The following is a 25,384-nucleotide window of genomic DNA, read 5'->3' as shown; positions in this document are numbered from 1 at the left end:
ATAAAATCTGTTTACTTTGTTGAACGTACTATTTCAAAAATATTTGACTCCAGTATGCCCTTTTCATAGTTTCAATAATAGAATATTAAAAACACAGTATTTTTTTTTTTAATCTAGAAAAGATTTTGAGGATAGAGAAAGTGAAGTGGGTGAGGCATTGGCATTTTATGTTCTGTTCCCTGGTATTCCTTGGAGTTCTGCTTTTATTTATTCAATATAAAATTCTGTTTGGATAAATGGCTTGATGGCTGCCTTAAGAAAAGCTGAACATCATCTTATATAAGTTTTGAAGCCTAGAAAAATCATAATGTTGAAAATTGCTATCAATTTATTTTATGCTACTTTTCTACTTGCAAATACCTTCTCCAGTATATCTGATTTTGAGGGAAATTGTGGATTAGGCTTTAGACCTCTTTGATTTGATGGAGCATTCAGATTGCAGTTAGAATTTCCATTGGAGGAAAAAGGAACTTGGTCCTAATAAGATGTTGTGCAAATTAAAATTTTTTCACCTGTGCTGCTTTTAGCGATTTGAATTATGAAATAAATTCTGTTTTGTTTTGAATTTAGTTTAAATTAGGTACAGTTTATAGTTTTACTTCCCCAAGTTTTACTAATTTTAGAGATTAATCTCAGAGAACAATTTGAAAGGAATTTTTAAAATGCTGACAGTGTTTTATTGAGGTGTTATACATACAGTAAAATTCCCAGCTAAGTGTACAGCTTGATGCCTATAACAAGTGTATATACTCGATTAATTATTATCCAGATCGAGGTAGTGAACATTTCCAACATCCGAGAAAGTTTCCCTTTCTAGTCATTTCTGAGGCTCCCTTGCTCCTCACTAGAAGGCAACCACTATTCCAATTTTTGTCATATAGGTTAGTTTTTCCTTTAACTTCATACCTGGATTCATTTGTATGTATTCTTTTTTTGCCTAGCTACTTAATATTCGACATAATATTTTGAGATTCATATATGTTGTGTGTGTTAGAAGTTTGCGATTTAAACAAAAAAATTGCTGAGTAATTCATCCATTCTTTTGTTGATGTTTGAATTGTTTACAGATTTTGGTTCTTATGCATAAGCTCCTCTTATACAAATATTTATGGTCATATGTATGTATTTGTTCTTGGTCTTAGAGTGTGTGTATGTTTAGCTACAGAAAACTACCAAACTTTTCCCCAACCATTTTACACTCCCACCAACAAAGTATGATTAATTGCAGTCGCTTTTCTTTTTTTACCAACACTTGGTTTGTCTGTCCTTTTTAATGTAAGGCATTCTGATTGGTTTGTAATGTATTGTATTTTGGCTTTAAAGGCAATTTTGAGTGTTTTGAATTTCTTGAAAATTTTTTCTAGATCATTTCAAAGGTGGTCAATCTGGATTAAATCAATCTAAGAACTTTTTAGACCCTAAGGAATTAATGGAATTATTAAAATCTAGAGATTATGAAAGGTAAGATTATTTTAATTTTAGAAAAATATAATGCATAGTTTTGATTTATCATATAGATGTGAATATCTTCTTTCCTTACAGGGAAGTAAAAGGATCAAGAGAGAAGGTCATTAGTGATAAAGATCTGGAGTTGTTGTTAGATCGAAGTGATCTCCTTGGTAAGTATCTCTCATGGTTTTACTTATTATTTTTACAGAAACTTTGAAACATATACATAAGTAGAGAGAATAGTATAATATACCTCTGTGGATAATTCATTCTGCCATTAATAGTTTACAACATTTAGCCAATTTTATTTCATTGCCATTTTCTTTAGTCAGAGTGTTAAACTCATGACATTTTACCCATAGCCACTTTCTTAGGCATCTTTTACTGAGAAGAACATGTTTTTAAACATAGTCACTATGTCATTATTACATTTAAGAGAGCTGGTCCTGAAACCTTAGTATCAGCTAATACCCAGTTCATATCCAGATTTCTCCAGTTGTCTCAAATCTTTTTACGGTTTGAATCAGGATCCAAATTTCATTGTTTGCTATATCTCTTTTCTTCTATATCACCCTCCTCACTTTTGTTTTTCCATGCCATCGATTTGTTGGAAAAACTGGGTTATTTGTCCAGTAAAATGACCTGCATTCCGGAATTCGCCGACTCCTCCCCCCCTTACCCATTGTTCTTTTTTTTTTTAGTAAATTTTTTAATTTTTATTTATTTTTGGCTGCATTGGGTCTTTGTTGCTGTGCACGGGCTCTCTCTAGTTGCAGCGAGCAAGTGCTACTCTTTGTTGCGGAGCACAGGCTCTAGGCGCTCGGGCTTAGTAGTTGTGGCTCGTGGGTTCTAGAGTGCAGGCTCAGTAGTTGTGGTGCACAGGCTTACTTGCTCTGCGGCATGTGGGATCTTCCCAGGCCAGGGCTTGAACCCGCGTCCCCTGCATTGGCAGGCGGATTCTTAACCACTGCGCCACCAACGAAGTCCAGGAAAAGGATTCTTTTTTTTTTTTTTGCGGTACACGGGCCTCTCACTGTTGTGGCCTCTCTCGTTGCGGAGCACAGGCTCCGGACGCACAGGCTCAGCAGACATGGCTCACAGGCCCAGCCGCTCCGCAGCATGAGGGATCCTCCCGGACCGGGGCACGAACCTGCGTCCCCTGTATCGGCAGCATCGGCAGGCGGACTCTCAACCACTGCGCCACCAGGGAGGCCCCAGGAAAAGGATTCTTAAACAGGATACAAAACTCTCAAACTAAATGAAGAGATGAATAGATTTTATTAATTTAAAGACTTCTGTAAAAACAAACAATACCGTAAACAGATAAGAGATAAACTACAAATATTTGCAGCACACAGCGGCACACAGGAAATGTTTATCGTATATAAATAAGTAAATATCAACAAGAAAACTGGACAGCTTAAGAGCAGACGATTACCAGGAGAGAAAGAAACAGCCAGCGAACATAAAAAGATGCTTCAATCTCCCTAGGAATCAGAGAATGCAAATTAAAACCAGTAGTGCTTTCATTCCAATAGCTATCATATTGACAAAAATGCAAAAGATAGATTTCATATTAGCTATGGGAGTGTATAAAGATATATTTTCATGATGTTTTGCTTTCCTGCTTTTAAACTAACCATAATCGGGCTTTTTAAAAAATATCTCTGAGAACATAATTCAGATTGGCGTTGTTTATTGCTATGTATCAGTATATTTTAAATACAGCAGAAGTGATTTTGATTAGCAAACTGCTGTTTCAGTTTGTTTGTTCCCTGGAGGCCAGTTCTAGTTTTTAATAAGAGGAGTGTACTTTCTTTCTAAAGTGGCCCACATTTCTGTGGATTTTAAAATTTTGGACAAATGACTCACTTCTCATAAAAACATAGTGGACCTCTCTTTTAAGATTTCTTTTTAAGTTCTTATACTTAAAAAAAAAAAAAACTTGTTTATATATTTTTCTCTTAGATCAAATGAATGCCTCAGGACCAATTAAAGAGAAGATGGGGATTTTCAAGATACTAGAAAATTCTGAAGATTCCAGTCCCGAATGTTTGTTTTAAACTGGAGCTAAAAGAATGTCTTTAAAAAGTTCTTGTTTACATCTGGTGATCTGTATTGGTGTTAAAATCCAGATTTTTCACTCTACTTCTTTGATTATATCAGTTTACGTAATATAACTTGTACCATTGCATACGTTTCTGAGCCTTATTAAGAGCAAAGACATATTCATAGTAAGTTTCAGTTAATTTTTCGGACTCGATAGTACTCCTGGGTATAGGCTGTTGTGTCCTTAACCACTGCCAGATTTATACAGTCTTCCTGTGGAAGTTTAATGTCTTTCCCCCACCTTCCTTTTTAGCAATACAGTTCATGAGTTTTTGGTACTTCAGTTATGGAGTAGGCTTTGGATGGGGGAAAGATTGGGATTATACTGTCTATTGTTGAAATAAGAAATGGTTTGATTTTTTAGGGTCTCTTTCTATAAAATAGTTTGCCAAATAAATGTTTGTTATAAGATGATCTCATCAGATTATTTTTTCAGATAAATAATGGCTCAGGTGAAATACTAGCAAACGTCTTGACTGGCATTGTGATTCAACATTATGGTAACTCTTGTTTCATTCATTAGTACTATACACATATGTCATATAAAGATTTCAACTGGACCTTGGATCAATGCAGAGAAGGCTCTGGAAGAAATTATAGGTTCTTGACAAAAGACCAGAAATTGGAAGTGGCAGTGTACCATGCAAAACAAGAACAGAACAAGAGAAAAGGGACCCTGAAAATTTATAGCAGGGAGGGGTTAAAATAAGACTTAGGAATATAAGTAACACAAGATCCATAACAGAGGAGCAAAATGGGAACCATTTAGGCCCTGTATGTATATGAAAACTGAATGCTCCCTGAACCATACATTTTTGTGGAGGTTGTTATTCTTGCTGCCATGTATATTCAAATGTAGATGAGATTCTCTCTGCCTTAGGGTAATGGAACCTAGGACTCAGAAGAAAAACTATTTTAAGAGAATATTCAGCCAAAGGAAAGAATAGACTACAGAGTGGATTTTTTCAAAGTGGAAATGTTTACCAGTCGCTGACAAATCATCATCGTAACCTTAGTTGGTTGCTTAGTAGTCATACTAAGTTTTTCTAATCCATTCTCTTACATTGAGCTCAAATGATTATTTCATGGGTTTATTTCTGTCCTTAACATTTCTAATACCTCCTCCCTCTGGGCTTGCTCCCTGTCCACACAGAGAAAATAAAAATGATCAGAAAAGAACTTGCCACCACTGCATCTGTAAACCTACCAGCATCTGTGCCCATGTATCGTTTACTTTTATGGATATAGTCTGTCCTAGCTAGAGCCAACAGAAAGGCCCCATTTCTTGTTTTACAGCAAACTCCTTGAAACAAGTCTATATTCACTGACTTGTTTCGCTTCCATTTTTTTCCTAAACCCATTCCAGTCAGATTTTTAAAGTCTCCAGTGACCTCTACGACCTCATTTACTTGATGTTTCAGCAGCATTTCACATAATTGTTACATTTCCACTAAACCATTTCTTTAGTTTGCTAGGTTTTCAGCAAACACATTTGCCTGGTTCTTCCTACTTCTGGTTCTTTCTCAATCTCCTTTGCTGTTTCTTTCTTACGTCTTTGACTCCTTAACATTAGAATCTCCCAAGTGGGCTCCCTTGATGGTCTTGTTGCTTTAAATGCCAACTATGTATTAAATTAAATGCCAACTATGTGGTATGACTCAGGTTTATATCTCCAGCAAGAATCTTTCTCCTGAACTCACTTCCAACTGCCTACTTGATATTTTTACTTGGTTGCCTGATAAACGATCCCAAATCTGAACTGTATGAACTTGTTCTCCAGCCTCTTAAGACTGTTACCAACCATGCAGTTATTTTTCAACTTCTGAAATCTTGTGTTGTCATCTCCTGTGTTTTCTGGGAGTTTAATGACTCTTTCATCCTTTGTTACTTTAGTTTCCAGATTTTAGTTTAAGGGGCAAGAGGAACAGATGTATTCACTCCATGATATTGAAACAAATACTCCCTGCTTCATCTGTGTAAAAAGGTATTCTCAGACCAGGATTTGTCTTCCCTCACTTTGTCAAATTGCCAAGAAAAATACTTCATTAGCTTTACTATTCGGTGAGTCATTCTTCTGTATTACAAGGCAGTTCCTGAATGTACTGAGAGGTATAGTGAAAGTGGTACTTGAACATTTCCAGGCAAATATGTTTGATGGAATCTTTCACTGATGTCTTAGCAATTGTATTTGATTTTTTAGTCTTAGAACTTTGAAGTAATACTTTATGAAAAGCCTGAAATGCACTAACGTTTATATTCAAAACATTAAGTAAGTGTTTCTGGTTTTAAATTCTATACTCTTACTTCCCAAGATTATTTTGGTTTTGAGTTTTTTAAGTTAATGGTACTTAAGTTTTTATGATTCTATTTGCTGTATTCAGTACATCTTCACAAATAACATACTATGTATTAATACTTTATCATTGATTATGGTTATAAAAATCAAGCCCAAGGAATCATATTTATGAGTAAAATTAAAGATATCTTTTGGTCTTTATTTCTTTGGAATCACTTATTGTTATCACTTGGTTTACAACCATTGCTACATTCAGAGAATAGGTAACTTGTCGAAATCTAGTGAAGCTTGTCTTTCCATTATATACATTTTACGTCTCTAACTTAGGTAATGATTTTAACTCTAAACAGGTTTGATTAAAAGTTGAAATGACGTGTGTGTGTGTGTGTGTGCGCGCGCGCACGCGGTACGCGGGCCTCTCACTGTTGTGGCCTCTGCCGTTGCGGAGCACAGGCTCCGGACGCATAGGCTCAGCGGCCATGGCTCACGGGCCCAGCTGCTCCGCGGCATGTGGGATCTTCCCGTACCAGGGCACGAACCCGCGTCCCCTGCATTGGCAGGCAGACTCTCAACCACTGCGCCACCAGGGAAGCCCTGAAATGACTTTTAAAGTGAATTATAAAAACAAATTTTTACATTTTTATTTCTGGCTTAGAGGTGGCAAACTAAGCTTAAAATACAACATGTTGTAATGTAGTCTATGGTGCATATCTAGGACATGAGTTTGACAACAGCACCAAGCAGATGGCAGCCAGATGCAACAAAAATACTGTCTCTCTTAGGTGTTACTTGGTACCAATATAATTGGAAAGTATGAGCACTCACAGGAAGCTGTACTTGATTGTATAGTAGTTGGTCATTCATGTGATCTATAGTGTACTTGTTATACATTTTGTTTAGATCTGATTGAAATGAATACACATTTTAAAACTCAAATTCCTGAGCTATGTCCACAGGTTCCAGTGGAGAAGCGCAGCCCTAAAGGATAAATTAATTTGTCCATAATTTTTCCTGATCTCCCTTTCACAAATCTGTCTCCTCCAGTCAGATCAATTTACAGATCAGCCCCCAAGTCACATCTCTGGGTCTTTTTTTATTTCTTCCTGAGTCTTAACTACTTTTTAGATTCCTCTATATTATTAACTGTTTGCTTAAATGTCACCACCTGAAGAGGTCTTTGATAGTAGGGGGATTGTGTGAGCCGTTCCTCTTCTCTAAAGTATTTCAGGATGTTTATAAAATAATGTGTGCCTGCTTTTTCATTTTCAGTGCTCACCACCACCCCCTGCACCTATACAATTAAGGTGCTCAGATGAACATTTCATTTCTTCTTAGCTTTAAAAAGTTATTTAAAGAAATACAAAAATAGCACAGTTATTATAGAAACATAGCAAATTTCATTTTCACTTTTTATTGAGATATAACATCTCAGTAAAGAAATCTTATACTCAGTTTGGTGTATCCACTGTGTAATTTACCATCCAGATTAAATGGGGGTGTTTCTTTAAAGAAGGCTTTCTGCCCTCCTAGTTAATAACCCTACCCTAAGGTAACCAGTCTTCTAATTTTCGTCACCACAGTCTAATTCTACATAGCAAAATCTATGACGGGTATGCAAATTAGTGAGGTTTGGGAACCGTTAACCAAAAAACATTTCTCAGTACCAATGAAAACCTCTGGTGAGAACAGATCAATTATATAGTTATCTTACCCCTCTTTTCTCTTGCTCTCTGTACAATTTATTACTGGATTTTTGAATAAGGATTTTAGCTGCTGCCACCACCACCAATACTAAGCGTATTTCTTGAAAGATATGAAGTGAATCTCATCTTATCGTTTCATCAAAATGAGATCTCTGACCTGACTACCTTGTGCTGGGGAAACAGGCATGGACTCATTTGGGAGCATTGGGTGCAGGAGGCTTTCCTTTACCCTATTTATCTCACCACCAAGGTTATACCTGCTGTGTTCCTACCTTTTTCTCCACCTTCCAATGAATTCTCTTTATACCAGTACTAGGGTGTATGACAAGTGATAATAGAATATTATACTACTTGGTACAAGACAGGTTTAATATTTTCATGGGAGAGAATGGAAGCTTAAGTTCTGCATGGACCTGAAGATAGGTACCAGTGATGCCAGAGGTAATCCTAAAAATTAATAATTGATCAACTCATTACTTACTGTTTGGACTTGTTCCGTCACATTCCTCACTCAGACGTGTGAGTGGTTGGCTCCTTGGCATTCAGGTGTCAGCTTGCATTTCACTTCAGAATGAATGTCCCTGATCCTCCCCCCAAAGGACCACACTTGCCAATCTGTCAGCCTCTCATCATCTCCACAAGGTTGGGTACTTTATCTGTTTTGTTGACTACATAAGAGAGCATGTTGGAAACATGAAGTAGGAATAAAGTTAGAATCATCCAGTGAACACACTGGATAAAGAAATACTGTTCCCTAGAATTAAAGCAAGATGAAAGACCTCAGATTAGATTATCAAGCACTAAACAGAGATAAGGAAAACTATACTCCCGCATTCATTATAGATAAAATAACATCAAATGCAAAGAGAGTCTTCTAAAACCAGATCACTCACAAAGGAACAAAGATCAGGTGGACAGCAGATGTGTTATTTTAACAGTAAAAATAAGACTTAAAAATTTCAATGTGTTGAAAAAAAATCCCAACCTAGAATCACATCTGTTTAAATGTGAGGGAACAGTGAAGGTATTTCAAGGCATACAAGTTTTGCCATGCAAAAAAGTAAAGTGAAACCAGCCTAACATAGAATCCACATTTCTGACATGGCTCGTTAGTACCTCACTGAGGATCACCCTAATTCAGTAAGTACTTCAAAATGTAGCCCATTAAAAAGATTTTTTTTATTGAAGTATAGTTGATTTATCAAAACAACAATCAAAAAGTGGGCAGAAGATCTAAATAGACATTTCTCCAAAGAAGACACAGATGGCCAACAGGCACATGAAAAAGTGCTCAACATCGCTAATTAGAGAAATGCAAATCAAAACTATAATGTATCACCTCCAGTCAGAATCATCAAAAAGTCTACAAATAATAAATGCTGGAGACGGTGTAGAGAAAAGGGAACCCTCCTACATTGTTGATGGGAATGTAAATTGGTACAACCACTATGGAGAACAGTATGGAGTTTCCTTAAAAAACTAAAAGAACTACCATATGATCCTGCAATCCCACTCCTGGACATATATCCAGTGAAAGCTATAACTTGAAAAGATAAATGCACCCCTATGTTCATAGCAGTACTATTTATAATAGCCAATACCTAAATGTCCATGGACAGATGAATGGATAAAGAAGATACACACAATGGAATACTACTCAGTCATAAAAAAGAACAAAATGATGCCAGTTGCAGCAACGTGGGTGGTCCTAGAGATTATACCAAAAGAAGTAAGCCAGAGAAAGACAAATCATATGATATCATGTATGTGGCATCTAAAATACAGTACAAATGAACCTATCTATGAAACAAACAGACTCACAGACATAGAGAACAGACTTGTGGTTGCCAAGGGGAAGGGGGTTGGGGAGGGATGAAGTGGGAGGTTGGGATCAGCAGATGTAAGTTAATATATACAGAATGGATACACAACAAGGTCCTACTGTGTAGCACAGAGAACTATATTCAGTATCCTATAATAAACCATAATGGAAAATATTAAAAAAAGGAATGTATATATATGTATAACTGAATCACTTTGGTGTACAGCAGAAATTAACACATTGTAAATCAACTATACTTCAATTTAAAAAATTAAAAAACCAAACAAACATAGCCTTCACCCCTTATGTGGTGCAGATCTTGGTTTTTATTTCTCATGGGTGACCTTTTTCTCCATACCCAAGGTCCTACCTGGACTGACAGTGAACGTCTTCACTTTCCTACATTGGTGGATAGAATTCTTTTAATCCTTTTTTTAATAGAATGAAGCAGTCTTGTGAACATCCAGGTCTTATGTAGTTGTTTCAAAACTTAATGCCCCATTTTGAGGCAATAATTCTGTTCTGTCCTTGGGCTTATGAGTCAATTCTGTATTCCACTCTTTATCTTTTGGGTTCTGGCACCTGAATATTTGCCTTTCTTTCCTTTGAGTTTGTATAAAAGTATTTTTGTAATATTTTATGCAGCATTTATATGTGTTTATAGTTGGTGGGGAGCCATTCATGTCAGCTCTGTCTACCATGTTTCTTTGGATTTATCTTTATATTCTTATTTTATGATTGTTGAAGTTGAATAGTTAGTGAATTTATTTCTTTTCTTGTAATTCAGTGATTACATGCAAAGCTATACAATTTATATATTGATAAATACTGGGCATTTAATGAGATTTACTTGCAAATAGTTGGGATTTTACTTTTAGAATCTTTTCACACCTTAATTATTATTTAAGATGTTTTAAAATATTTTGAACAGTACTGTCACATGGTGGGTGGATTTTTTTTGGTTAGACTTTAAAAAATGAATTCTGATTTCATTGCATTGGGATCAGTGAATGTTGCTAGAATAACAGTGTTGCTTTTGGTGGTCGATTAAGATAGTCTTTGTGGCCTAGTAAGTAGTTAATTTTTGAGAGAGCTTTGCTAGCAGCTTTATCCTGGAGCACATGTAAGGTCAGCTGCACCAAAAGCTTTCAAGTTTGGCTTAGCTGTTCCATTCTTAAATGAGGAGGTTGACTGTCTATGCCCTATAAATTCTGCCTAACTATCCCCATTCTACTTGCATCACATCTAATTTCCCATCAGCCAAAGAGAGTCACTGGGGCAAGCCCAGAATCATAGTTGGGGGGCACTGTAAAGTTATATGGCAAAGGTATGGGTACAGGGACTGATGAGGCATTTATGCAAACCACCACTGAGAATTCTTTCTTACTTTCAAACACAAGTAAATACAAAACCAGTTGGAGACAGTTGAAATTGTTTTTGGAAGCCTTGTGATATTTAGTTAGTTCTGCCCAGTCTTCAAAGCTTAGTTCAAATACCATTAATTTTTCTTGATTCCATTAAATTTTCTTGATTCTCACAACAAGGTATTTTCATCCCTTTCAGATTTCTACAGATCCTTCTACCTTTTTTAGGACACTCATTATTCAGTACCTTATAACTCTCCGAGAATATGCATTTTATTCTTGACTAGAGAATAATATCCCGAGGACCACTTTCTTTTTTTCCTGAAAAATTTCCTTAATTCCTAATCCAGACCCTGGTGTGCAGTAACTGTCCAATAAATATTTACTGAATAAACACAAGAATGAGCAAATGGAAGAAAGATTAAGCAAACCTTCAGAGAGGGTTTTGGGACATAAGAAAATCCCTTAAATCCCATGAGAAGTCCTTGTAAGTTCTAATTATAATTCTTTTCTTCCTATAAGGAAAATGCTAAATTTCCAGTAATGTTAGTTTAAAACTGGCCTTATTTGAAGTGTTTCTTTAAAGAGAAACAGACACAAATCACACCCAGACTTCCCAGTGGCAATTTATTTCTCCTAAAAAGGTAGAATTCCATACTGTATATAAATGCATATGATGTTTGAATTATGAAGCTAATCTCATAGTAACTAGGTAGAGTTCTGAAACCAAAGGGTTCTTCAATTGCCTGTAAAGATAATCCTAAAATCCTTTAAAGTCTGGTGTTTGCAAAGAGCCAATTTCATCATTCAAAAGTGTCTACTTCTATGAAGTTCTAGAAGAGCTAAAACTAATGTGCTAGAAACCAGAGCAGTGGTTGCTTCTGAGGATGGGGATTGCCTGGAAACGGGGTGAGGGAACTTTCCAGGGGAATGGAATTATTCTACATCTTGATAGTGTGTGGTTTACTCAGGTGTTGGTGTTTATCAAAACTGACTATATTGTATACTTAACTCTTATCAGAAGGCCCCAGTGTCCCCAAATGAGCAAGATGTTAAAGGCCGTTTCCAAAAGGAAAGGTGTTGCAAGTACCTGAAAATAAACCTTTTCTCGTGCCCATTCTGATTTAGACCGACCATGTGTTTATACTTGCCCTTTCAAGGCATAGCTGGGCTTTATGCTTTGCGTTATGATTACAATATTAATCTTGATAAAGATGATTTCTGATGACAAATAATAAAATATTTAAGACAAGACTGGTAAATGCATGTGCAGAAACTCTCCAGTCTTTAAAAAATCAAACCATTCTTTCCAAATAACTTTTTTCCCACTTCTTTCTAAACTAATACATGTTCTATGTTGATAGTGTCAAAACATCAGATACTTTTAAGAAAGAAAAGAAAGAAAAGGAAAAATCACTTATTTCACCACCCAGCCACTACTGTTAAAAACCTGGGGGCTAATTCCTTCCCACACTTTTCTATGTGAACATATATGTGTTTACATGTTTTCTTTCAAATGGAAGTTCTCTGTATGTTCTTTTCAACATGCCTTTTTAGCTTGATACATACTGAACATTTTGCGGCCAAGACTGTTCCTGACTGAGTAGAAAAGGGGTGAAGCCAGACTGGGAAGCGGCGGGAAGGGAGTGAAGACACAAGGACTGGCCCTGAGGCATCTCACCATCACTCTGCCCCTCCTTGTCACCGTCTGCTCTGCAGAGAGGGCTGTGCCTCCTGGGATGGGCGCCTGCAGTGCTGCTTGTCAGAGAAGGAAAAAGGCAACCTTCTTTCAGGTAATCCTGGCTGCACTGACCACAGGAAGCAAAAGGGAGCATGTGCAGAGGGGGATCTGCTTGCCCACAGTGTATTTTCAGCCAGCTTGGAAATACTTAAACCCTTTGTCAGGGAGATATGAAGCAGAGTTTTGAGTTACATGCTGTTATAATCATCTAAAGGGCAATGTTTGTTTGTTTTAACCAGCAAATTGCATGTTACCCTACTTCAGAAAAATTTTGTCAGAAGCCAGCTTGTAGACAAAGAAAAAATGCTATAGTGACCGTTTAACGATAATGCCAGCTATCATGTGTGTATAGTGCTACCACGCGCCAGGCCCTGTTCCAAGACCTTTACCTACACTAAATCTTTCAATATAAATCGTTACAAGGCCATCTGTTAGGGACACCTCCCTGTCAGAGTTCAAGTGACCAATCCAGTATGCTTTTTTTTCCTTTAAAAATTAAAGCTTATCAAATAACAGCAGAACTATTCTCTAACAGCTGCTTTTATTCTTATGTATTTTAGGGAAAGATCATATAGGTTGGTGCCATCTTTTGCCAGATTTCTACTGTTATCAATTGCTTCCTGGGTTTTTTTCTACTTTTTTCTATGTGAATCTGTCCTCAGCTCTTCCTGCTTTAAAATAAGTTGCCTTGGAGCTTGCATAACCTGTTAACTCTGTGTTTAGGCCTCCAGCTCAGCCACTGAATGGCTCCACCGATCAGTGTGGCTTCTGACGTGTCCGTGAGCCCTTTCATCTTTCACTTGACAATGAATGGAAAAAGTTTCCTTGGTGGCTCCAGTCTTTCCAAAGAATATAAAAATTCCGCTGCAGACTTAGAATCACAGTGTTTCAGTTGAGAAGGAACTTTATTTAGGGATTAGCTAACTCAAAGATTTCCTGTTATTGATAGTAGTGGCCTAGTAAATACAAACTTGTTTTTGATTATGACCATCTCATTCCATAAACAAACTCTTATTTGCCACAAGGACGTGCCATGAAATTGAAAGAGGATCTCTCAACGTGCAAGCTGGCGGACAATCTCAGAGTTTCGCCCTGAAATTTGTACTAAAAATTGTTATATGTGGCAATATACGAAAAGACCACAAGGTGGCATAATTTCCCCAATTAAAACTGACCTTCCCGGTTCTATTTCAGTCTTTATATTTTACAAGGTTAAGGTTTCCATTTTACTTATTTTATTTTGCCTGCTGAAAAAGGGAAAGAACAACAATTCACTAACTCCTGTATCTGTAACAGCAAGGGAGATTTCTAAGTTATTTCTTTATGTTTTAAAGTAGAATCTTCCTTTTCTAATTATAAAAGTAACAATTTCAGAAAATTTGGAAAACACAGAAATCATGTTCCTTATCTCTTTCTATGTGCACAATTAAAAGCACACACATATTTACACTCTCAGGATCACATTGTATATAAAACCTAGCAAATTGTTTTTCCTGGTAAGAATATAAGATTTACAATTTATATCTATAATTATTTTCCAAGAATATTATTGAGTACATACTAAATTATTTTACAATATACATGGATCATTATTTTTTTAAAGTAATCGTCTGTTATTGGATAAGTGTTGGATATATAGCGCTGTCTCCTATATAGGTCTTTGTAAGTCTCTGATTTGCTTCTTGGGATACATTTCTATAAGTCTGAAGGTGTGAACATTTTCTAGGCTTTTGATAAATATTGTCTAGGAATGATTTGCCCATTTTAACAACATTTACCCATTTACCTAGCACTGTGTGTGTGTTAATTTGTTCAACCAATTTTGTTAAATCTGGAGTTGTAAATATATGTAAGGCTTTTAATGCATATTGTCTAGGAATGATTTGTGTATATATCTATACCTCCACAAAATTAGAACAGCACTTACCTACTTGAACCAAGTAGTGTGCTTATGTATTCATTTATTCATTCATTCATTTTTAAATTTTTTCAGTTCATTTGTATGTGGTTGTGTGTGTGCATTTTCTTGTCATGTCAATATGTTTCTTACTGAAAGTGATAGTAAAAAAAAAAAGTGTTTAAAACCCTGATCATATGGTTACTGAGTACCAAAATTCCTTCCAGAGTTCTGTTACATATTATTCCTCTGTTCAGGGACCCTAGAGAACAAGAAGTCTCCTGGCTTCATTTTACTGATAAGGAAACTAAAGCTAGAGAAGAAAGCAATCTTCCCAAAGATGACAGGGCAGAAGCCAGACTCAGAACCAAGATCTCTTGGCTTCCTATACTGAATCCTTTCCATTCTACATAAATTTTTACATAAATGAGCCAGGCATCTACCAAGGGGTGTCTCTGATTAGGTTAGTGATCAAGACAGGAACTAGGAGAGTAAAGAGAATGAATGAAGACAATTGGAAATATTGGGGCCTCATATAAAGTGGTGAGGACACACCCCTTCTAAAATTATTGATGTTAAAAATTTAAAAACAAGATTTCTGTGGCTAGTAAGGAGTTTATAACATTGATCTAAGGCCTTTTTATGGAATAACCAAGCAGTTCCCCACAAGGGCTGAAATTCTATGACATTTATTGAATGTCCATGTTCACTGCAGCATTATTTACAATAGCCAAGATATGGAAACAACCTAAATGTCCACTTAAGGATGAATGGATAAAGAAAATGTGGTCTATGTATGCAAGAGATTAGTATTTGGCCATAAAAAAAGAATGAAATCTTGCCATTTGCAACAACATGGATGGACCCTGAGGGTATTATGCTAAGTGAAATAAGTCAGAGAAGGACAAGTGCCATATAATCTCATTTATATGTGGAATCTAAAACAGAAAACAACAAAAAAACCCCAAACAACTAAACTCCTGGATACAGAGAACAGTTTGGTGGTTACCAGAGGTGGGGGCTCAGGTAGGGCAAAATGTGTGAAGTGGTCAAAGAGTACAAACCTTAAGTTATAAAATAAAAAAGTCATGGGGATGTACTGTACAGCATGGTGACTATACATGCCGCGGAGAAACTAAGCCCGTGCTCTACCGCTACTGAGGCCTGGGCGCCTAGAGCCCATGCTCCGCAACAAGAGAAGCCCCCACTCGCCGCAGCTAGAGAAAGCCCACACGCAGCAACGAAGACCCAACGCAGCCAAAAATAAAATTATTTTTTAAAATAATAATAATACTGTATTGCATATCTGAAAGCTGCTAAGAGAGTAAGTCTTTAAGTTTTCATTATGGGGAAAAAAATTCTGTAACTATGTATGGGGACGGATGTTAACTAGACTTATTGTTGTGATCATTTTGCAATACATACAAATACCAAATCATTATGTTGTACAGCGAAAACTAATATAATGTTGTATGTCAACATACCTAAAAAATACAATATAGAAACATAATTTCTTTTTTATTGAGGTGAAATTTAGCAACAGGGAATTGTACATATCTTAACTGTACAATTTGATGAGTTTTGATCAATGCTAACACCCATGTAACAACGATTCGATCAAAATATAGAACATTATCATTACCCCTGTAACTCCCCTTATGTCCGATCCAGTCCATCAATGTCCATAATTGTCCTAAAACAATACTTTTCTATTTCTATAGATTAATTTTTCCCTTCCTTGAAATTCATATACCTGTGTGTAATAACATAGTTTGCCAGTTTCATGGCAGCAAGGGGCAGTACCTACACCCTGGAGCCTGCTGAAATTATTCAAACAGCTAATCTTAAGCTTACTAATCATACCTACCCTGTCTCGCTCATTCCTTCCCACTAAAACCAGGATAAAGGCTTTCGCCCATGCTTTCCCTTCACCCCCCTTCTGCCTCCTGACCAACCAGGGAGCGTCCACATGTGGCCCCACCTGGTGTGCTGTGCCTCCTGTATCTAGTGAGCTGTGGGCAACAATTTCTTCCTTCATGACAGCCATTTCTGTGTCTGCGTGTCTTACCATACCTGATTAAAACAAATCCCAGGTACGTTTTATTTTTTTATTTTTATTTTAATTGTTTTAGTGAAACAAGTAAAGTGTTTATTAGGAGGGAAAAATCAGGTACACTTTAATGTAAGTAGTTTTTACAAACAAATTCAGGTTTTCTACCTATAAATTCATATCTTTTGTGAAGAAGGAAAATTTTACTTCTTCTTTTTCAATGTTCTTTTCTGTTTTCTTTTTTTTTTTTTTTTTTTTGCCATACTTCTCTTACTAAATCCACTATCTAACGTTGAGTAGAGGTGATGAGTGCTTGCCTTGTTCTCCCTAGTGTGGGGAAATGTTTCCATGTTTCACTGATAAAGACAGTGCTAACTCAAGACTCCTTACAGATGTACTTTATCAATGGAGGAGCTTTCCCTCTATTCCAATTTTGCTGGGGGTTTTTTCCATAATGATGGTAATGATTTTCTTCCAAATTTCCCCAAATCTATTGAGGTGAATTTTTGTTTTATCTTTTTTACTTAGTTAACAAGAGTGGACTTAAAATTTGTGTTTTATTTTAAAGGTTATATTGCAGTGTCTGTGGCTCTGGACCAGACTCAGGGCTGTTGATTGTAGCATGGGACTGGCCTGGGCCTGAGACTCAAGACACTGCCCAAATATCTGAGACTTCAGTTGTGTGCTCTGCTTCCATACCCGTCCACGTGCCAGCCCTGGGGATACACCTGACTCTGTGTCAGCCCTGCTACTGGGCAGAGCTGCCTCCATACCACGTCCTCCAGTACCAAGGCCCCCACCCAAGCTCTTGGGGCAAGATCCCACTGAGGACATCAGCACGTGAAGCCTAAAGACACCATTTTGAAGAGGGAATTATATTGGGATAGGTCCATCTTTCCAGTATAATTGAGTTGGGGCAGAGGCAGGAAGTGATAGCCTGAGGCTACCTCCCTCTTCATGAACATCTACAATTAATGCAGTCCCTTCCAGAGCTCCCCACAGCCAGAGGGCACTCGACATGGATGGGTCCAGTCCTGCTGGGCTCCCACTCCACAGACTGCCCTCTCCACTCAGTCACCACACACTAGTCATTTAAAAATTCAACCATAATTTACTGAAACCAAGAAGCAATTTTCAGCTCTTTCTTGTAACACTGGTAGATAGAAACATTAACAGAGAAAAGTATTTTTTAATTTCGTGTCTTTGTGGATTAAACTGCTCACAGATATTGTATTGTTTAAACAAAAATGAACTGACTCATCAAAGAAATATCTACTGCTTGTTATTTCTAGATGTACGATATAATGGGAATGACTTAAACTGAATCGATCTTGATACATTAGTATCAGGATGAAAGAAAGTAAAACCACTTGCCAAAAGTGAGCTTTGTATTCTAAAACTAAATACACGCATAGTTCCAAAATATTTTCAGGAAAATAAGAAACTCAGTGACATAAAAGTCTACCAGTGTATTAGGATTTTTACGACTCATGTCATGAGGGAGGCCACAGGTAACACACTTCAAATTTCAGAATGGCAGTGTCCAGGGAAAAAAGCCAGGCCATGGTGGACAAAAAGGCAGACAGAAACCCCTTGGTAGGATATGATTCAGAGGGGTGTCTGTAGGCTTCCTGGGGTGGTGGTGAATATCCTCTTGCCAGGAGCTCTCCCCTTAGACTCACAGTAAACATGGGCTGGGGAACGGAGCTGCAGGGGGAGGTCAGCCTGGCACTCAGGGGGAGGGTCTGAGGAAAGGGAAGCAGCACCCATGCACAGAGATTGGGGAGCAAATGGTCCTTGCCAAATGCTCCTTTGGGATCATCAGATGTCCAAGGAACCACTTCTAGGAGCTCAAGTTTAATCACAGGGTTTTTCTTTGTCTCAGGTTTGCAACCTCTTCTCTGCAGATGATGAAGTTTCATTCAGTTCCCTCCAAAACTCTCCTGAGGTTTTAGTTCCACGGACAGGCTGCCTCTGTGAAGAAGAAACGATTCTTGCCAGCTTTTTTTTGAGATCTTTGAATTGTTTCCTGTAGGTCTTGAGCTCATCATTTTCATGCATCATTAGGTCATTTGCTTCAGAACTTCCCATTTCTTGCTGCCAAGTTACGATCTGCCATGACAGGTCATTCTAAGTTGCTCTTCTTGTCTCTGTTGAAGCTCAGTCATTTCGTTTCCTCCCTCCTTAGGATGTTGATCTGCCCATTTGACTGAAGATTCTTCAGTCTGGACGCCTTCATGAGGATCTGTCAGGTGGGCTTTTCCTTCTCTCTTTTAGCCATGTTGGTGTAGGATAGATCGTTCTTGCTATTTTCAATGTTTGAATATGCATTTGACTTTGGAGCATCCCGCAGAGACATGACTGGACTCTACACTCAGGCTCACAGTGGAGACCTTGAGCCTTTTTCGCAGTCGCCCACAGTAGTTTTAATTGTGATTTAGCTTTTTCCACTTTTTTTGATAGAATTGGTTTCATCTCCCAGAGGCTAGATCTTTTTTTTTTTTTTTTTCCTCAGGAACAGATATCAACCATTCTTGGTGTGAATAGTGAGGATTTTCTTTCCCCCCATGTTTTATTACAACACATATGATGTTCCTCATCATAGGGTTGAACAAGTCCAGGTCACCAGACTTTTCTGCATTTGCATCCTCTTCCTTCACAGGATGAAACTTGTCAGGAGCATTAAATTTTGCTACAGCTTGTGCTGAACTGCTGACTGGCAGATTCCTTGTTTCCCTGTAGAGAAAGCCGTTCTTTGACTACCTGAAAAATTCTGCCTAAACTCAAGAGAGCTATGAACACCTGACCCATCCCAGCACACTCCACCGTCTCCCACTGATATCCAGGGACAGCGAGCCTGGGTGTCTCACTGTCAGTGCATTCTGCCAGGAAACTCTTCAGCATTTGCCACAATTGCTCCAGGTCCACATTCCTACTAGGATGTGGTTCCTCCACAGTGGCGCCTGAAGCAGAGTCCCCTATACAGCTACTCCCATGGCCAGCTGGACCACACCACATTGTGGAGATCACCGAGCTGGGTTCTGCCCAGAATCACTCCTGTGACAGGTAACTGGGCAGACCATGCCTGCAGAAGGTTGAGTGAGCAGTACCAAAGCAATGAAAACTCACACACCCTCCACCCTGCCCTTGACATTTTCTTTTCTCTACTTACACTTCTCCCTCTGTGGCCCCAGCAGGCCCATCCAATCCTCTAGGCATGCTGTACCCTCAGCCTGGAAAGATCTTCCTCCCATTGCCAATGTGGGGTCACACCCCTTCTTTAGCAATTGTGTTCACTTGCTCCTATGTCCTCAGTGCTCAGGGCAGGGCCTGACTGGGATTAGGGGCCCAGTACTCCATGCATTTTTGTGAGAGGAATACATGAATGAGCATTTGAATGAATGCAGGAAGGAGAAAGCCATCCTTTGCCATCACTGGAGATTCATACCTCATGTTCTGCTGACCCATCAGGCAGTTAAAACTCTGGTCGATGTAGAAAGAAGGAGTGATACAATTAAAAATGTCAAACAAATGTTAATAACAGATGACCATGTAATGTTAATGAAAATTCACCATTTTGGACTATAAAAGACTAGAGTCGAAAAGGACTATAGTCCTATAAAGGACTATAAAAGATCCTCAGCTTAAAAAAAATTAAATAGTGTAATGGATTTCCTGTAATCCAATTTCAGGATAATTAAAAACAAAGTGTGAAGTAAATGAAACAACTGCTTGGAGATTTCAGAACTCTCCTAAGTAATCTTTGGATCAGGGACTTCCCTGATCCAGTGGTTAAAACTCTGCGCTTCCACTGCCGTGGACCTGGGTTCAATCCCTGGTCGGGGAACTAAGGTCTCACAAGCCACGTGGCCAAGAAAAACAATCTTTGGATCAAAGAAGGCACCAAAAACAATATTCCACAATACTTTTAAAATCCTAACAACAGATATACCAACAATACGTAGAATAGAGATAATATTATTCAATGAAGAAAATTCATACCATATAATACTTCTGAACACTTAGGACAAACATGTGAAAATGAATCAAACAATGAATAATGTAGCTTAAAAAGCTAGAAATTGAAAAGGAAATACAAAGAAGGCAGAGCAACAAAAATAAGAAGTTTTAGCATAAAGTATTTTAGAGCTCTGAAAATCGGAACACTTGATAGGAAAATATAAGAACTGCTTATAGGGTGGCTATTTTTCTTCTCCCTGAGGATGTCCAGTGCACTCTGTGGACTCCGTAGAAGCTTCCCTCAAGTACAGCTTAAAACTCCACTGGAAAAGTACATACTCCTGTACTAGTGAATATAACAAAAGAGAAACAGATTCACAAACATAGAGAACAAACTAGTGGTTACCAGTGGAGAGGGAAGGGGGAAGGAGTAAGGTAATATAAAGGTACAGGATTAAGAGGTACAAACTATTATGTATAAAATAAGCTACAAGGATATACTGTACAACACAGGGAATACAGCCAATATTTTATAGTAACTATAAATGGAGTATAACCTTTAAAAATTGTGAATCACTGTATTTTATACTTAACATATAATATTGTACATCAACTATACTTCAATAAAAAACTACATATGATGATATCTTTATAGAATATGTCTTTGTATAAGCATTACTATTAGTGATCTAGTAATGTATATAATTCCAGTGACATTTAGATCCTCATGACCACTAAGTGCTGTTTCCTGTTCAGGTCTGCATGTTGCATTGGTTCTGGGCCATGAGTCTGTTCAGTGAAGTCCCTGTCTTCCATCTTCCACTGAATCCACACCTTTTGTTTTGTCAAAATCTCCCTTCCTTGCTGTGCATACTTCATTCCATTATTTCTGACAATGACAGAACAAAGAAAGCAACCAAAGCAGATGTATCTGGAGGTGACTGGGAGGTGGGGGAAGTCATGGTTTCTCAAGCTCTGCCCCCTGAGATTAGCCCTTCCATTAGTTACCTGAGCCAGTTTCACCTCTGCAGTGATGGAGGGGGAGAATCCCTATCTTTTACGTCCTGAGAACCCACGACCGTTTTATCCTTGCAGTCAAGTAACGAACATCTATTTAGTGTGAAACTTGTTATTCTGTAGACATTCACGGGGTGTATGTTCAGAGAAACTAATGTTTTGGGGGTTTGGTTTTGTTTTCCTAAAATTGTTCTTGAGGCAGCTGTGGTGTAAGCCACAGTGTACCACAATGGGCATTAGAGGATATTATTTCAAATCCCAGTTTTGTCATTTATTAGCTGTGTGACACTGGCCGGACCTCCTGTTCTCTGAATTTCCCTTTCCCCATCTGAAAAATAAAAATTAAAAATTTCTTCTTCTAGTGTTTTTTCTGAGGGGAGGGGGAGAGTTTAATGGTAAAATGTGTGTAAATTTACTTAGCTATTTCCTTGATACATGTTTGGACCTTCAAAATGTATGAGTTCTGTTAGCTGGTTTATGTTTGGGAAGCTATAATGTTAGTATGGTACTCTAAAATATCTCAAAAGGCTTTCATTTTCAAGGACAAAGTATATTAGTGTTTGATAAAGCATTAAAGGATATACTTTTTTTTTTTTAACATACAAGGTCATAAAGTCCTCAAAGTCATAAATTCTTAACTGGTTACTAATCTGAGAATCCAGAATGTTGAGCAACTTTTTGATCATATCATTTACTTCACTGGTTGTCAACCACCTGGAGTGTTTAAAAAAAATTACCAGTACCTGGGCTCCACCCCAGACCTCTTAAACTGGAATGCCCAGGTGGGGCATTGAAAAAAAGGGCAAGAGCAAAGAACACCATATTTTAATTATCACAAGGATAAAGTTCCTTCAAAAGAGAAATTAAAGTAGACCTAGCTGATTGTTCAATTTATGAGTCAGAGGCACAAGCTGAATTAGCAGGGACTGTTATAAAAGCTTTAGATTTCAGGTTCACAGCTGTCTGAGTAAGAAGAGAAGGTTCCAGTGGACCCGGCTGTGGTCCTGGTCCTCTGTCTCTCTCTCTCTCCTGTCTGCTTCTCCTCTCTGGAAACAGAGCTCTGGGAAAGGGCAGCTCCCGACTGGCCCCACTCCTCTCCCAATTCTTGGAAATATCCTACAGTTAGACGTTAAGGACATCAGCAAATCCTTAATCAATGTAAGTAGGTTTTATGTTCATCCAGTGGCTTGCAAAGGGAAAGTAAACGAACATCTACTTTTTTTTTTTTTTTTTTTTTTTTGCGGTACGCGGGCCTCTCACTGTTGTGGCCTCTCCCGTTCCGGAGCACAGTCTCCGGATGCACAGGCTCAGCGGCCGTGGCTCACGGGCCCAGCCGCTCTGCGGCATGTGGGATCTTCCCAGACCGGGGCACGAACCCATGTCCCCTACATCGGCAGGCAGACTCTCAACCACTGCGCCACCAGGGAAGCCCATGAACATCTACTTTTAAATAAAATATCTTCATTAAAATATATTAAAATACATTACAATATATTAAAATAAAAATTATTAAAAGATATTATTTAAGGCAAACACTCGCTTGGAGTATTACTTTTGGTCTGTCATTGTCAATAACAGTGGAATGCATTTTGTGAGTAGAGAAACATTTAGGGCTTTGTATGGTTGAATCAAAATAATAACGTGACAAAAGACTGAAGTGTTTCTTCCCTTTGTTTCACCACCATTTGCTATGATTCTTGGCTGAAGGTAAATGGTAAGGGAAATGTTTTGTGGTTAGAGATTTCATTCAAGAAGTCATCTATTATATAAACTGTGTTTTGTTCAGAATAGCTATGAAAATTGAACTTCTGTGAAGAAGCAAATTATGCCTGATGTTAAGGAAATAGCTTGGGAGCAGGACAAGTATGAGTGAATGAAAGAAAAAAGTAATGAGTCAGAGCCAGCTGGGTAGTAATAAAATCCTCTTGGATTCTGCACAAAGCTGCTGTCTGTGGCCAAGAATGATGCAGGATGGAAGAAACTGTTCTTCCATGAGCTGCTGCATGTCCTGGCACTGCCTTTGTGATGCTTGCTCTCTTTCTGTTAGTAATACTAGCGGATCTTAAACTGGGCTGGGCATTTGAATCATCTAGGGTGGTTTTAAAAAATATAGATTTCTAGTATTTATCACTACTGAGTCAGAATTCCCATGGGATGAGCTTTACAGGTGATTCTGAAGCAGTCAACTGGATATTGGTTCCAAGGTAGGCATTGGGGACTGATAAGTTTCTTAGGCATCAGAGGTCAACTAAGCTGTGTTGAAATTTGGGTCTTCTCCTTAATAAACATTCTCCAAAGACACACAGATGGCCAGTAGGCACATGAAAAGATGCTTAACATCACCAATTATTAGAGAAGTGCAAATAAAAACTACAATGAGGTACCACCTCACATCGGTCAGAACGGCCATCATTAAAAAGTCTACAAATAACAAATGCTGGAGAGGGTGTGGAGAAGAGAGAACCCTCCTACACTGTTGGTAGGAATGTAAGTTGGTGCAGCTACTAAGGAAAACAGTATGGAAGTTCCTCAGAAAACTAGAAATAGAATTACCATATGATCCAGCAATCCCATTCCTGGGCATATACCCAGACAAAACTATAGTTCAAAAAGATACATGCACCCCTATGTTCACAGCAGCACTATTCACAATAGCCAAAACATGGAAACAACCTAAATGTCCATCAACAGATGAATGGATAAAGATGTGGTACATATATATAATGGAATACTACTCAGCCATAAAAAAGAACAAAATAATGCCATTTGCAGTAACATGGATGCAACTAGAGATTATCATACTAAGTGAAGTAAGTCAGAAAGAGAAAGACAAACACCATATGTTATCACTTATTTGTGGAATCTAAAATGGCACAAATGAACCTATCTAGAAAACGGAAACAGACTCACAGGCACAGAGATCAGCCTTGTGGTTGCCAAGGGGGAGCTGGGGGGAGGGAGAGGGATGGACTGGGAGTTTGGGGTTGGTAGATGCAAACTATTACATTTAGAATGGATATATAACAAGGTCCTACCATATAGCACAGGGAACTATATCCAATCTCCTGGGATAAACCATAACGGAAAAGAATATTTAAAAAAAGTATATATGTGTAAAACTGAGTCACTGTACTGTACAGCAGAGATTGGCACACCATTATAGTTGAAGTAAATCAACTATACTTCAATAAAAAAAATTGGGGTCTTCTATTTATTAACTGTGAGACACTGGAAATAAACAGGACAGCCTTTGAACCTTAATCTCTTTATCTATAAAACAGGGTAAATAAATCTAGCTCAAAGTTTTGATATGATGATTAGTAATAATCTGAGTACCAAGTACCCAGGCCATGGCCCGGCACATCAGAAGTGATATAATAATCACCATCATAGTTAGTCTTTTAAAACATTTTTATTGAAGTATAGTTGATTTACAATATTGCGTTAGTTTCAGGTGTACAGCATAGTGATTCAGTTTGTTTTTGCAGATTATATTCCATTATATGTTATCACAAGATATTTTTTAAATGCAAATAATGTGGAGCTTTGTTATTTAAAGAAAAACATCTGGACACACACACATACTCTTAAAGGCTTTCAGGGTGTTGGGAGTGAGGTTTAGAACATAAACACTTTACTAAAATTCTCCAGGTGGTTCTTGATATGAATTACATTATAAATTTGAAGATCAATTATATATTGTAGATACTAAAATTTTTAAAGTCATGACATTCATGAAGGACTACTGGCAGGAACAATATGGATATGTCCATTACCTTTAGCTAATGGTACCCATTTACTAAGAAACAATAGGCTCAGCAACTCATCTCAAACATAAAGAACCAGTTTCGGTCTGATATGATACGGTACTACTTTGAATCTGTTAGTAGTACCATCTTCGTAGAATACAGGCTTCCAAGATGTTTGTTAGCACACTTTAAAATTACTCTGCCATCATTAGACATCAATTTTGAAA

General features: G+C 37.7%; 1 protein-coding gene and 1 pseudogene across 1 annotated transcript in view; both read left to right on the top strand.

Moving 5' to 3' along the window:
- The window catches only part of HELLS (helicase, lymphoid specific), a 40,646-nt gene extending 34,591 nt beyond the window's left edge, over positions 1-6,055 (top strand). The window contains exons 20-22 of the mRNA XM_019939671.3: positions 1,365-1,461; positions 1,543-1,619; positions 3,418-6,055. Of these exons, the coding sequence (XP_019795230.1) occupies positions 1,365-1,461; positions 1,543-1,619; positions 3,418-3,512 (269 nt within the window). The 3' untranslated portion in view covers positions 3,513-6,055. The remainder of the gene's footprint in view (positions 1-1,364; positions 1,462-1,542; positions 1,620-3,417) is intronic.
- A 13,457-nt stretch (positions 6,056-19,512) lies between these two features.
- The window catches only part of LOC101330620 (cytochrome P450 2C18-like), a 59,336-nt pseudogene continuing 53,464 nt past the window's right edge, over positions 19,513-25,384 (top strand).

Source organism: Tursiops truncatus, chromosome 16, assembly GCF_011762595.2.
Source record: "Tursiops truncatus isolate mTurTru1 chromosome 16, mTurTru1.mat.Y, whole genome shotgun sequence".
NCBI lineage: Eukaryota > Metazoa > Chordata > Mammalia > Artiodactyla > Delphinidae > Tursiops > Tursiops truncatus.
The sequence above is the reverse complement of the archived record's forward strand: the minus strand, read 5'-3'. Positions and strand labels throughout refer to the sequence as shown.